The sequence below is a fragment of the Salmo trutta genome, chromosome 24, assembly GCF_901001165.1.
Source record: "Salmo trutta chromosome 24, fSalTru1.1, whole genome shotgun sequence".
Classification (NCBI taxonomy): domain Eukaryota; kingdom Metazoa; phylum Chordata; class Actinopteri; order Salmoniformes; family Salmonidae; genus Salmo; species Salmo trutta.
Genome location: NC_042980.1, coordinates 41,786,806 through 41,800,836, shown reverse-complemented (window position 1 = coordinate 41,800,836; position 14,031 = coordinate 41,786,806). Strand labels below are relative to the sequence as shown.

At 46.4% G+C, this 14,031-nt stretch overlaps 1 protein-coding gene across 4 annotated transcripts in view; it reads right to left on the bottom strand.

The window, feature by feature from the left end:
- LOC115161327 (anion exchange protein 3) overlaps positions 1-14,031 on the bottom strand; it is a 56,212-nt gene that overhangs the window by 25,077 nt on the left and 17,104 nt on the right. For 3 of the 4 annotated variants that reach the window (XM_029712230.1, XM_029712227.1, XM_029712229.1), the window contains exons 5-7: positions 3,000-3,145; positions 1,647-1,827; positions 1,241-1,376 (exon numbers count right to left, since the gene is read on the bottom strand). In XM_029712230.1, the coding sequence (XP_029568090.1) occupies positions 1,241-1,376; positions 1,647-1,827; positions 3,000-3,145 (463 nt within the window). Of the gene's footprint in view, positions 1-1,240; positions 1,377-1,646; positions 1,828-2,999; positions 3,146-11,953; positions 12,904-14,031 lie in introns of those variants that run through there. The other variant, XM_029712228.1, reaches the window with a different exon arrangement.

Genomic DNA, 14,031 nt, shown 5'->3' with positions numbered 1-14,031 from the left:
AAAACATTCATGTTTCACCACAGAATAACTGTAAACACCATGGTAAGTTAATACAGTTGATGGACAAACATGGTACCATTATGTCCTCTTCTTCACTGGAGGGCTTGGGGACGGCGCTGGGACCAAGCTGGGCCTAGGGACCAAGCTGGGACTAGGGACCAATCTGGGCTTAGCAAAAACTGAATCTGAGGTCAGAGACAGATAGAAGGGAGGGTTCACACATATTGAAAAGGTGTGTATGCACGTGTATAGTTTGAGATGCATTGATGCCACATAGGCCTGTGCTCAAACGTAAGACTTTTGGGGTTGTACTGAACTGTGGCAAACCACCACATTGAAGACAACAAAACATACATAGAGAAAGTCTTCCTTTATCCTTCATTCATGTGTTCATCCTGCTCTGCCCTCAGCCTAATTACATTTGACTGCTCATATTCATCAAGCCTTTTTTCTCCATGATACTGTATAATTCTGGTTGAAATCTATCATGTGCCGCCAACGCAGCAGCTCTGTTAGGGCAAATGGTAATGAACTGTAGATCAATAGAAAGATAAGACAATGGAGGTTGGGAGGGAGGGTTGGCATCGGGGTGATACTCTTTAGTATTTTCATGTAGGACTGAAATGATTTATATTTGAATGATTTAAAACTGTACAGTAGCTTATTTCACCGGGGAAGCCACATTGAGATTGACATCTCTTTGTCAAGTGAGATTTATTTTTTTACAAATGTTGACCTCCCACTTGTAATCCTGGTTTGAGGTCCAACATCACTTACTGCAATGCCAGTAGATGTGGCCTCTCTATGGCACTCTATTCCCTAAAATGTCCACTACTGTTGACCAGAACCACAGATCCAATGGGCTTTGGAAAACAGTAGGGCAGTAAAAAAAAAAGAATGTTTTATTTTTTTACTTTAGTTTTTTAGTAAATATTTTCTTAACTCTATATCTTCAACTGCATTGTTGATTAAGGGCTCATCAGTAAGCATTTCACAGTAAGGTCTACTATACCTGTTGTATTCGGCGCATGTGACCAAATAAAGTTTGATTTGATTTGAAAAAGTAAGACACTACATAGGGAACAGGGTGCCGTTTGAGAAACAGCCCTGGACTTCCTCTCTCTGATTGACATCTGATTAAGACTTAGGGGTGACGATACACGTTCTTGACACCATGTATATTAACAGGTGTGGAATCTTAACGTCCTCTGAGCTGAAGCCTGGATAGATGACCACTCACTGGTGTTTGAGCAGCAGGGCACGGAGCACGTTGGCCCGGTCCTCCGCTCTGATCTGGTCTGAGATGATCATGGTCTCCACCACCAGGTTGGCGATGCCAGGCAGAGTGGTCTGCTCCAGGTCCAACAGGACGACACCTTAGGGTGGCATGGAGGGGGGAGACAAGGTTTTATTAGTGGTAAGTTTGTGACTGGGTGTGTATCTGTGTGTGTGTGTGTATCTCTGTGTGTGTGTGTGTGTGTGTATCTCTGTGTGTGTGTGTGTGTGTGTATATCTCTGTGTGTGTGTGTGTGTATCTGTGTGTGTGCGTGTATCTGTGTGTGTGTGTGTGTGTGTATCTGTGTGTGTGTGTATCTGTGTGTGTGTATCTGTGTGTGTGTGTATCTGTGTGTGTGTGTGTGTGTCACCATGTGTGATGGTCCTGCGGAGCTCCAGCAGGCTGCGGAAGGAGAGCGAAGCCACATGGGGTTTTCCCCAGCGGTCTGTCTCCTCCTCCACGTCCTCCTCAAACTTGATCCAACGAGCCGTCTCCTTCCAGCGCATCTTCAGGTTCTTATCCACTATCAGCTCGTTGAGCTCCACAAACACCTACAGGTACCAAACAGACAACTAGTTATCCATAACTTCACCTACAGGTACCAAACAGGCAACTAGTTATCCATAACTTCACCTACAGGTACCAAACAGACAACTAGTTATCCATAACTTCACCTACAGGTACCAAACAGACAACTAGTTATCCATTACTTCACCTACAGGTACCAAACAGACAACTAGTTATCCATTACTTCACCTACAGGTACCAAACAGACAACTAGTTATCCATTACTTCACCTACAGGTACCAAACAGACAACTAGTTATCCATTACTTCACCTACAGGTACCAAACAGACAACTAGTTATCCATAACTTCACCTACAGGTACCAAACAGACAACTAGTTATCCATTACTTCACCTACAGGTACCAAACAGACAACTAGTTATCCATTACTTCACCTACAGGTACCAAACAGACAACTAGTTATCCATTACTTCACCTACAGGTACCAAACAGACAACTAGTTATCCATTACTTCACCTACAGGTACCAAACAGACAACTAGTTATCCATTACTTCACCTACAGGTACCAAACAGACAACTAGTTATCCATTACTTCACCTACAGGTACCAAACAGACAACTAGTTATCCATAACTTCACCTACAGGTACCAAACAGACAACTAGTTATCCATTACTTCACCTACAGGTACCAAACAGACAACTAGTTATCCATTACTTCACCTATGGTCATGTGTCTTCTTTTCTAGTCCAAGAACCGAGAAAAAGAAAGTAGATGTTAGCTCTAACCTTCCAGGAACATTCAGGGGACCAAATAGTCATTCCATTGCAAATGGGACAGAATGTGATCTACTCAGATAACACTGATAGAATAGTAAACAAATTTAGAACATATGTTCCCATGGTCACTGATTAAATCATACAGTCAAAAAATATATATCCTAAGCTCATGACTGAGGGCTTAGGCCTATGTCATGACTCCAACAGGAGATTCTGGCAACACACGTCCTTACTGTAAAGTGAAGTCCTTACTGTAAAGTGAAGTCCTTACTGTAAAGTAAAGTCCCCTGGCTTTAGAGCTGCTTAATCTTTAGTAAAAAAATACTTGGAAGATCGTGTGTTATTAATTATGTAATACATCCAATCAATCAATTTATCAATTAACCAATCAACTGGCGCTGTGTAGTCGATGTCTCACCTCATGGGTCTTCTTGTCGGCCGCTCTCTTCTTCCTCTTCAGGCTGGACTGGGGTGGAGAGCTGTTGCTGTTCTGAGTGAGCTGGCATCGAGACGACTTCTTCACCAGATGACGCCTCACCCCAGGGTTGTCCTCGAATCGGTGACCTTAAAGCACCACAACAGGAGTTATTGTTAATGACACAGAGGTCAGCTGCAGAAAAGGTCAACTGTGTTCACTCAAAGGCCTACGATAGTACACACACTCAGATTATCCAACTGATGTATGACACATTTGCCATTTGTTTTTATTTGTCTGCACAACAGAACCGTCTCCATCTTTTTTTTTTTAATTATCACAATCATTGTGTCAAATGCATTATACAACCTGTGTGTACTGGGGCCAAAGACTGGCTGAGCACTTTCTCTATGGCGGTGCTATGTCTTGTGACAATAAAAAAATCAGATTTCAGTTGATTAAAGTTTCCATTGGAAATAAAGAGAACATAGAAATAAGGGTAAGCAGCAGGTACATGTGGTAACTGAGGTTCTGTGCACAGCTAGGGTAACGCACAGGGGTGCTTATTTTGGGTGGTTGTTCGTCCACAACAGACCTGTAGAAGCTAAAAAATCCTTATTAAATTTTAAAGCTCTTCAGGCCACAAACCATATTTTATTGAATTTTGCGTAATTGACAGTATCTACTCATCAGGAGAGGGACCAAGCAAGCCTGTAGGGGGAGAGGGCTTATTGAGGCTATAGGGGGTGGAACAAGGGAGAAGGCCTGGTGAGGCTATAGGGGGTGGAACAAGGGAGAGGGCCTGGTGAGGCTATAGGGGGTGGAACAAGGGAGAAGGCCTGGTGAGGCTATAGGGGGTGGAACAAGGGAGAAGGCCTGGTGAGGCTATAGGGGGAGAGGGCCTGGAGAGGCAATAGGGGGAGAGGGCCTGGAAAGGCTATAGGGGGAGAGGGCCTGGAGAGGCTATATAGGGAGAGGGCCTGGAGAGGCTATATAGGGAGAGGGCCTGGAGAGGCTATAGGGGGAGAGGGCCTGGAGAGGCTATAGGGGGTGGAAGGAGGGAGAGGGCCTGGTGAGGCTATAGGGGGGAGAAGGCCTGGTGAGGCTATAGAGGGGAGAAGGCCTGGTGAGGCTATAGGGGGAGAACGAGGGAGAGGGCGAGGCTATAGGGGGTGGAACGAAGGAGATGGCTTGGTGAGATGATAGAGGGTGAATGCCTGGTGAGGCAATCGGAGGAGAGGGCCTGGAGAGGCTATAGGGGGTGGAACAAGGAAGAGGGCCTGGAGAGGCTATAGGGGAGAGGGCCTAGTGAGGCTATAAGGGGGTGGAACGAGGGAGAGGGCCCCCTAAGGACAAAGTTTGGGGGAAAAGGCTAGCCAGGTGTGTGAGTGTGTGTATGTGTGTGAATACTCTGGTGTGTATTCAGATGCTCGACCGTGGGCTGTGTCATCTCCCTGGGGAATGGGGGTGGGAGCTCACTCACAGCTTTGTGTCGATGCCAATCAGAGGGCTGGTTTTGCAGACAGTCTGGGGAGAAGACCAGACCACCTCAAGGCCTCAGCTGCCTTGTGTTGTGTTCTAGACACACCCACCACAGAGAGGGCCAGAAACAATGTTCCCTTTCTCATCCTCCATCCCTCTGACCCAAAGTTCATCCCTCCATCCTTCCATTCTTTTTTGTGTGGTTCTGTTCAGACAATATATTCATAATAAAAAAGGCTCTATGCTAACAGGTCTGGGAGTGCTCCCAGGGATAAGTCGGTATTGAACTGGAAGAGACGCCCTTTGGCTGGACTCGCCCTGAGCTTTGCTAGCTAAGTACAAGTTCTTCTGCTGCTTGTAAAATGCATTTGCTTGACAACAACACACATTCTTTTGACAGATGCCATTTCACAGTCCCTTTGTCTGACCAGTTAATCATAATAAGAAGCCATTGTTGTGACTTCATAATGAGATAATATATTGTAACTATTTCAGGGTGTCACCCCAACTGGGACTTGAACCCAGGGCCAGCGACTGTCAACCTAATACCTTATCCAAACCTCTTGACAAGGACACTATGTGTTGGGTTAAGGTCGCTACACTACCCACTTCCTTCAGGATAGCTCCGTATAGCTTGTCAATCCAACACATTTTACATGACATTTTAATCATTTTAGTCATTTAGCAGACACTCTTATCCAGAGCGACTTACAGTAGTGAATGCATACATTTCGTACATTTTTGTATTTTTTTCATACTGGTCCCCCGTGGGAATCGAACCCACAACCCTGGCATTGCAAACACCATGCTCTACCAACTGAGCCACACGGGACCGCACCTAAGCAGCGAACGCTAAGAAATCCTTGACGAGGCCGATAGCTGTTGGGTTAATGTTGCTCCAATATGCATGTCAATGTAAATTCAAGTCATCATCATAACTTCTCAAAGTATCGCCTGTGTCCTTCAGGAGTTTCTATTGTCCTGTCTGTAGGCTCAATCTGGTCTCTGTGTCCTTCAGTAGTCCCTATTGTCCTGTCTGTAGGCTCTATCTGGTCTCTGTGTCCTTCAGTAGTCCCTATTGTCCTGTCTGTAGGCTCAATCTGGTCTCTGTCCTTCAGTAGTCCCTATTGTCCTGTCTGTAGGCTCAATCTGGTCTCTGTGTCCTTCAGTAGTCCCTATTGTCCTGTCTGTAGGATCTATGGTCTCTGTGTCCTTCAGTAGTCCCTATTGTCCTGTCTGTAGGCTCAATCTGGTCTCTGTCCTTCAGTAGTCCCTATTGTCCTGTCTGTAGGCTCAATCTGGTCTCTGTGTCCTTCAGTAGTCCCTATTGTCCTGTCTGTAGGATCTATGGTCTCTGTGTCCTTCAGTAGTCCCTATTGTCCTGTCTGTAGGCTCAATCTGGTCTCTGTCCTTCAGTAGTCCCCATTGTCCTGTCTGTAGGCTCAATCTGGTCTCTGTGTCCCTTCTAAACCCTCTATAACCGCACTTCTCTAGCTCGGTCCTTCCCACACCTTCTATGTGCCACTGAATATGCCCTTGAGAACGCCACTTTTCCCCGTCTGCCCATTCGATTCTACAATTACCAGTCTGTATGGAAAAGCTTTGATTCAGATTAACACAGTAGTGGAAATGGACACCCCACTTCCTTGCCATAGTCTCTCCAACGTAGCACCCCATATAGCTGGTCTCTTCTCCCTTTGTGAATCTTCTATCGCCCCTTAGTGAGGAAGTCATGTTCATTCATTCTGTATTCTACCACAGGTCTCTTTGTAGCCCCTCTATTGCCTTTCATCAACAGTGTAGAAGTATTGTACAAATGTGTATTATGTGGTTTATACAGTATTATATCGTCAATTCCTGACGACAGAGTGACTTTGTGACTTTTCCAATTGGGAAAATGTAGATATTGATCGATCATCAACTCATCATCATCATCACCTTCTCCTCTTTAGTATAGTGGTGTGTCCCCCTATGTGTCACATGGGAGACCGGGGGTTCAATTCCCTGACAGAGAGGAAGGAGTAGCCTGTCCTTATAAATAAGAATTTGTTCGTAACTGACTTGCCTAGTTAAATAAAGGTTAAATAAATAAAAATCCCTGGGGCTGGTTGTGTCCCTAAGGTAACCCCTATTCGTACCCTATTGAAGGTGTAACGTATAACCAGTATGGCTCATCTATACAGAGCCATCAACTAGATTATACATCCTCTGTCTCTCTACTTGTCTCTCTCCCTCTTGCATAATTCAATTCAAAGGGCTTTATTGGCATGTGAAACATATGTTTACAATACCAAATCAAATGGAATAGACAAACAAAAAGGGAAATAAACAATAAAAATGATCAGTAAACATCACACTGACAAAAGTTTTTAAATAATATAGACATTTCTAATGTTATATAATTGTCTATGTACAGTGAGGTAAAAAAGTATTTGATCCCCTGCTGATTTTGTACGTTTGCCCACTGACAAAGAAATGATCTGTCATGGTTGTCGTAGGATGAAGCGGACCAAAGTGCAGCGTGATTATCGTTCCACATATTTCATTGAACTGTTAAACTATGCAATACATACCAAAATAAACGGAATAAACAAAAACAACAAATCGTGACGAAGAGTTAACATACACGTACTCAAAAACAATCTCCCACAAACCCAGGTGGGAAAAACACCTACTTAAGTATGATCTCCAATTAGAGACAATGATGACCAGCTGCCTCTAATTGGAGATCATCCCAAACAAAACCCAAAATAGAAATACAAAAACTAGAACATAACAACATAGAAAATCTAAACTAGAAAAAAAAACTGTCAAGCCCTGACCTAGTCTACCATAGAAAATAACAGCTTTCTATGGTCAGGATGTGACAGTACCCCCCCCCACCCCTCCCCCAAAGGTGCAGACTTCGAACACACCTAAACAAACACGAAAAAAAAAAGGAGGTTTAGGGAGGGTGACTAATGTCTATGGCGGCTCTGGTGCAGTACACAGAACCTTCTCATCCCGTGGATCCTCCAGCAGAGGAGGCGGCTCCAGTTCGGGGCGTAACCCCCACTCCGCCCGCTGATCTCTCCGCTTTTGTGTCACCGGACCCTGGATCGTCGCCAAAGGACCCGGACCGTGGATCATCACCGGAGGTTCTGGACTGCATACCGCCGCTGGAGGTTCTGGACTGCAGACCGCCGCTGGAGGTTCTGGACTGCATACCGCCGCTGGAGGTTCTGGACTGCGGACCGCCGCTGGAGACTCCGGACTGCGGACCGTCGCTGAAGACTCCGGACTGCGGGCCGTCTCAGGAGGTTCCGGACTGCGGGCCGTCTCAGGAGGTTCCGGACTGCGGGCCGTCTCAGGAGGTTCCGGACTGCGGGCCGTCTCAGGAGGTTCCGGGCTGTAGCCCTTCTCAGAAGGTTCTGGATTGTAAAACGTCGCTGGAAGCTCTGGACTGGGAACTGTCGCCGGAAGCTCTGGACTGGGAACTGTGGCCGGAAGCTCTGGACTGGGAATGCGCACTGGAGGCCTGATGCGTGGGGCTGCCACAGGTGGCGCCAGACTGGTAACACGAACCTCAGGGCGAGTGTGGGAAGCAGGCACAGGGCATACCAGGCTGGATAGACTCACTGGAGGCCGGGTACGTGGGGCAGGCACAGGATATACTGGGCTGTGGAGGCGCACCGGAGGTCTCGAGCGTAGAGCTGGCACAACCCGTCCTGGCTGAATGCTTACTTTCGCCCGGCAAACACGGGGCGCTGACACAGGACGCACTGGGCTGTGAATACGCACTGGCAACACAGTGCGCAGAGCCGGCGCAGGATATCCTGGACCGAGAAGGCGAACTGGAGACCAGGAGCGCTGAGCTGGCACTACACTTCCTGGCTGAATGCTCAACCTAGCTCGACAAATGCGGGGCACGGGCACAGATCGCACCGGGCTGTGAATGCGCACTGGCGACACAGTGTGCATCACCGCATAACACGGTGCTTGCTTCGTCACTCGCTCCCCACGGTAAGCACGAGGAGTTGGCTCAGGTCTCCACCCTGACTCTGCCAATCTCCCCGTGTGCCCGCCCAAAAAACATTTTTGGGGCTGCCTCTCGCACTTGCCTCGTGGTTGGTATAGTGCCTCGTAATATCGCCGATCTGATTGATTGATTGCTTTTTTGGACAGGTGTCTTTTATACAGGTAACAATCTGAGATTAGGAGCACTCCCTAATCTCAGCTCGTTACCTGTATAAAAGACACCTGGGAGCCAGAAATCTTTCTAATTGAGAGGGGGTCAAATACTTATTTCCCTCATTAAAATGCAAATCAATTTATAACATTTATGACATGCGTTTTTCTGGATTTTTTTGTTGTTATTCTGTCTCTCACTGTTCAAAAAAACCTACCATTAAAATTATAGACTGATCATTTGTTTGTTTGTGGGCAAACGTACAAAATCAGCAGGGGATCAAATACAACACTGTACAGTGAGGGAAAAAAGTAACAATGTGCAAGTAGTTTAAGTACGAAATGGACAAGAAAGAGACAGATAAATATAGGTTGTATTTACAATGTTGTTTGTGCTCCTCTGGTTGCTCTTTTGTCATGGTAACGATCCACACATCGTGCTGCTGTGATGGCACACTGCGGAGTTTATGAATGTTTGATTTGTTTTAAAATTATTTGTGGGTATGTGTGATCTGTGTCTCTAATGTGGTCATACATTTGGCAAGAGGTTAAGAAATGTAGCTCAATCCCAGTGTTAACTGTGCCACTAGAGGTTCTGGGTTTGAGTCCAGGCTCTGTCGCAGCCGGCGGTGACCGGGAGACCCATGGAGCGGCGCACAATTGGCCCAGCGTCGTCCGGGTTAGGGGAGGGTTTGGCCGGCAGGGATGTTCTTTTCCCACGCGCTCTAGCGACTCCTGTGGCGGGCCGGGCGCAATGCACGCTGACACGGTCGCCAGGTGTACGGTGTTTCCACCCACACATTGGTGCGGCTGGCTTCCGGGTTATGCAGGCATTGTGTCAAGAAGCAGTGCAGCTTGGCTGGATTGTGTTTCGGAGGACGCACGGCTCTCGAGCTTTGCCTCTCCCGCCTCTCCCGAGGCGAACTACCAATTGGATACCACGAAATTGGGGGGGGGAAAAGAATAATAAAAAGAAATGTAGCTCAGTTTCCACCTCATTTTGTGGGCAGTGGGCACATAGCCTGTCATCTCTAGAGCCAGGCATGCCTTTCTCAATAGCAATACTATTCTGACTGAGTCTGTACATTGCCAAGGATTTAATTGGGATGTTGAGCTTTATGTTCCTTTTGATGGTATAGAAGGCCCATCTTGCCTTGTTTCTTAGATCGATCACGGCCTTGAGAAAGTTACCTGTGGTTTTGATGTTTTGGCTGAGGTAGGTGTAATTCTTTGTGTGCTGTAGAGCAACGGTGTCTAGATAGAATGTGTATTTGTTGTCTTGGCTACTGAACCTTTTTTGGAATAGCATTATTTTTGTCTTACTGAGATTCAGTGTCATGGCTCAAGTCTGTGCAGAATCTGTGTAGAAGATCTAGATGCTGCTGTAGGCCCTCTTGTTTTGAGACAGTAGCAGCAGATAATCTGCAAACACTAGACACCAGCCTCACCCTTTCCAGATAATCTGCAAACACTGCAGCCCCCAGCCTCACCCTTTCCAGTAGGGTGAGGCTGGGGGCTGCAGACTGTTCTAGTTAATTAGCCCTTGCCAATTCATTGATATATATGTTGAAGAGGGTGAGGCTCAAGCTGCATCCCTGTTTCATCTCATGGCCCTGAGGAAAGACATCTGTGTGTTTATTGCCAATTTTAACTGCACACTTGTTATTTGAGTACATTGATTTTATAATGTCATATGCCCCCCCCCCCAAAACAACGCTTGCCATGAATTTGTATAGCAGACCCTCAAGCCAAATTGAGTCAAATGATTTTTTTGAAATCAACAAATGAGAAGACTTTGCTTTTTTTTTGTCAATTTGGATGATCAGGCCTTGGTTTTTTTTCTCTCTCTCTCTCTCTCTCTCTCTCTCTCTCTCTCTCTCTCTCTCTCTCTCTCTCTCTCTCTCTCTCTCTCTCTCTCTCTCTCTCTCTCTCTCTCTCTCTCTCTCTCCTCTCTCTCTCTCTCTCTCTCTCTCTCTCTCTCTCTCTCCTGTTTCCCCTCCCCCTCTCTCTCTTTCTGTCTCTGTCTCTCTCTCTCTCTCTCTCGCTGAGGAGATCTTTAGGAGCTTGTGCTTCATGTCCATTCTATCCATCGTTGTACAGCAGCGCTACATCAGAGGAAGCTGGTGTGAGGAGCTATATGAGGAAGGGCTCATTGGAACGGAGTCAACCGTGGTTTCCATATGTTTGATGTGTTTGATACCGTTCCATTAATTACATTCCAGCCATTACAATGAGCCGATCCTCGTATAGCTCCTCCCACCAGTCTCCTCTTTGCTACAATGTCATAGTGACCAGCACCTAGCTAACCCTCACAGCACTTCTGCAGAATACCAGTGTGTCCCAATCCAATGGTAGTCAGAAAAACAGCAGTACAGTTTGTCAATGGGATATCTTTCCAGTCCAGTAAGTGGAGAGGCCCCCCAGGGCCAAACATGGGCCACGTGATCAATAGGTTAGCAGGGAACGACGAGAGGTAGAGAGGGTGCCAATTCACCCATGACCCAGGACTTGAGAGAGCTTTGATTTCCACACCACCATTGCAAGGCCAACCAAGCATTGGCATTAATTAGCTTGTGTTTGTTTCTACATACAAATCAATGAAAACAACTCTGAATTCTCCCCAATCAATCGCCAATGTCAGGGCTTTCCACCAAAAGGGCAGAGTGCTATTCCATCACGTCAGACTCACACTTGTTAGTATGGAAACAGCTATGTAATATTACTGGAATGCTGGAGTTGCTCTGAAGTACATTAGTGAATGGGAATTATGATGCATGTCTGTAAACAGAGATACAGTGTTTATTGCCAAGGGAAACAATTAAGTGTACCAATAATGCAGGGTTTCCCAAACTTGGTTCTCGGGATCCCAAGGGCTGCACATTTTGGCCTAGCACTACACAGCTGATTAAAAAGACATGTAACCCTTGGTGTACCGAGGACAGAGTTTGAGAAACGCTGCAATAATGTGTTTCAAAAATCCAGTGTATGTCAATGAAAAAAAAACAATTAAGCAAATAGTAACTAGATATATCAACATTTATACTTTACATCAGACATGCTTATCTGGAAACAGTATACCAAACAAAAAAGGTTATCACACACCGACTCCTCATTCGTGATTAAATCATACAATCACATTTCATAGAACTCTGCCAGAGTAACTAGCAGCAACATAATGTATGTATGATTGTCATTTCCTTATTCAGTTACCATAACCTAAATGAAGATCAACGTAATGCTAAGTGTTTCCCATTCTTCCATGGCCACATATTGCTTCCCTCTGGGGGGGTGGGAGCTCTGGTACTTACTGATGGGTCCCAAGGGTTCTGGGTTCTCAGGGGACCCCAGCTGGTCATGGTCGGGCTCCAGGGGGGCTGCGTCCTCAGGGGACCCCAGGTGGTCATGGATGGATTCAAGCAGGTCATAATCATCAAAATTCAACACAAACTCCTCAAAGTCCTCCAAGCCCTCCATGTTGAACTGAGAGGCGCGGTGCACCACCTCTGCTCCCTCGTTGTGCCGGTGGTTCACAGAGAGGCGCTGGTGTGGGGTGCCCAAGGTCCCTGGTGTGAGAATGTTGGTGGTCGTCTTGGTTTTTGGGTGTTTTTCCCCCATCACCACCTCTGGACAGGGGGCTGGTGGTCCCTGGTTCTCCTGCCCCATGGGATCTGTCATCTCCTGGGTCTTTGACGGTGTCTGTGGTGCCTCTTCCCCACCCCACTCCGGGTGGGCGCCCTGCTCATCCAGGGTTCTGGCGTTCTCTCACCTGCAGATTCTCACCGTTGGTTGGTGTTAGCTGTTATCCAAGCCTGAGCCTCACGGAACCAGAGAGCGGTTCTGTGTTTTGATGGGGTTGATATTCGTCAGGAACAGAAGCTGCAGCACAAGCCAAGCTGAAGTAGTGGCTGCTGGTCACCAAAAGGCTATGTCCACTCTGCAGACTACTATAAATAGGTCCTCTTATGAAGTATCTGCTGTCACTGGAAGTCCACTCTAGATAACGGTTTGGGATAAAAAAGATTACAAAAAAAGACTAAAAACAGATCTTTATCTTCTTAGCATCCCAATCAAACTCAAAAGCGGAAGACAAATGTCACACTGCTGCTGTCCTCTCAGTGGCGTAGACAGAGGTAGTAGTGGTTTCTCTAGTAGATTTAGGCTGGGCACGATTCAGCAGCAGACTGGCTCAAGCTGTCACTCCAAAAATAAATATTGATACAAACTGCTGCACTTGTTTTCAGACCTTCCTCTAATCTATTGGGCTGATTCAACAGTTTCCGTGATGCCGGCCGTCCATTGATCCTGGGATAGATGCTGGGATGAGGCGGGGCATGCGGGTGGGGTGACGCACCCCCGTTTTGGTTTCCATGGCACCCCGTCACAGCCAGGGCAGGCAGCAGGAGCACAGTCAAGGCTAAATCAGAGGCTCAATAAAAACAGGGAAGTGAAAGCTCACTTCTTCTCTCAGAAAACATCCAAACAACTGAGAAATGCATTATACCCTATCACAGACACAGACAGAAAAACAGTAGTCATACTGCCTTTGTACAGAATGGAACTCTGGTTAGGAGCAAGAGCCTGTCTCCAGCACTGTCTCCATGGAAACAGTGATTACTTCTAATGTCCTGTCATCCTTCGCCCACAACGGGTACCTGAGTTGAACACTGACCTTTCTTCAAACCTGTGTTTACAGTGTGTGTGTGTGTGCGTATGTGCGCGTGTGTGTGTGTGTGTGTGTGTGTGTGTGTGTGTGTGTGTGTGTGTGTGTGTGTGTGTGTGTGTGTGTGCGTATGTGTGTGTTTCCCTTGCTTAGAGGCATTCTGAACATAAGCACAAGTTGGTTATGCTTCAAAGCAAGCTTGTTCCATAGCACTGTGTCAAGCATGGTCGCTGGTAGCCAACATCAGCCATTGGTAGCCCACATCAGCCATGTTACTCACAGTGAACGAACAAGTACACTCTCAGTGGGGCAATGGAACTCACAGTGCCTTGGGCAAAACAGGGCAAACCTCTGTCAACATTTGAAACGGTTGTCATGACTGCTGCAGTACTAGATTAAACTACAGTACTATACTGGATGTTTTACTGCGACGAGACTGCTGAACAAGACAAACCAGTCAATGGTCACGCGGAGAAGTTACATTTGTTTGGAATAGTAATTAATGAAAGTTATGTCCTGTTAAAAAAATCTATTCTATGGCTTACATAATGTCAGTTAACCATCACGAAACATCAAACCATCAACCAGTACCACATTAAACTATCATCCTGCATGATAAATACACTACTGTGTGCTGTGACTGAATAACAATATGCACTCATCGAAGTGGAAGAGGTGGAAAATACATGAGCTAATGGATATATGCGGTATAGCCTGAAATCTTTC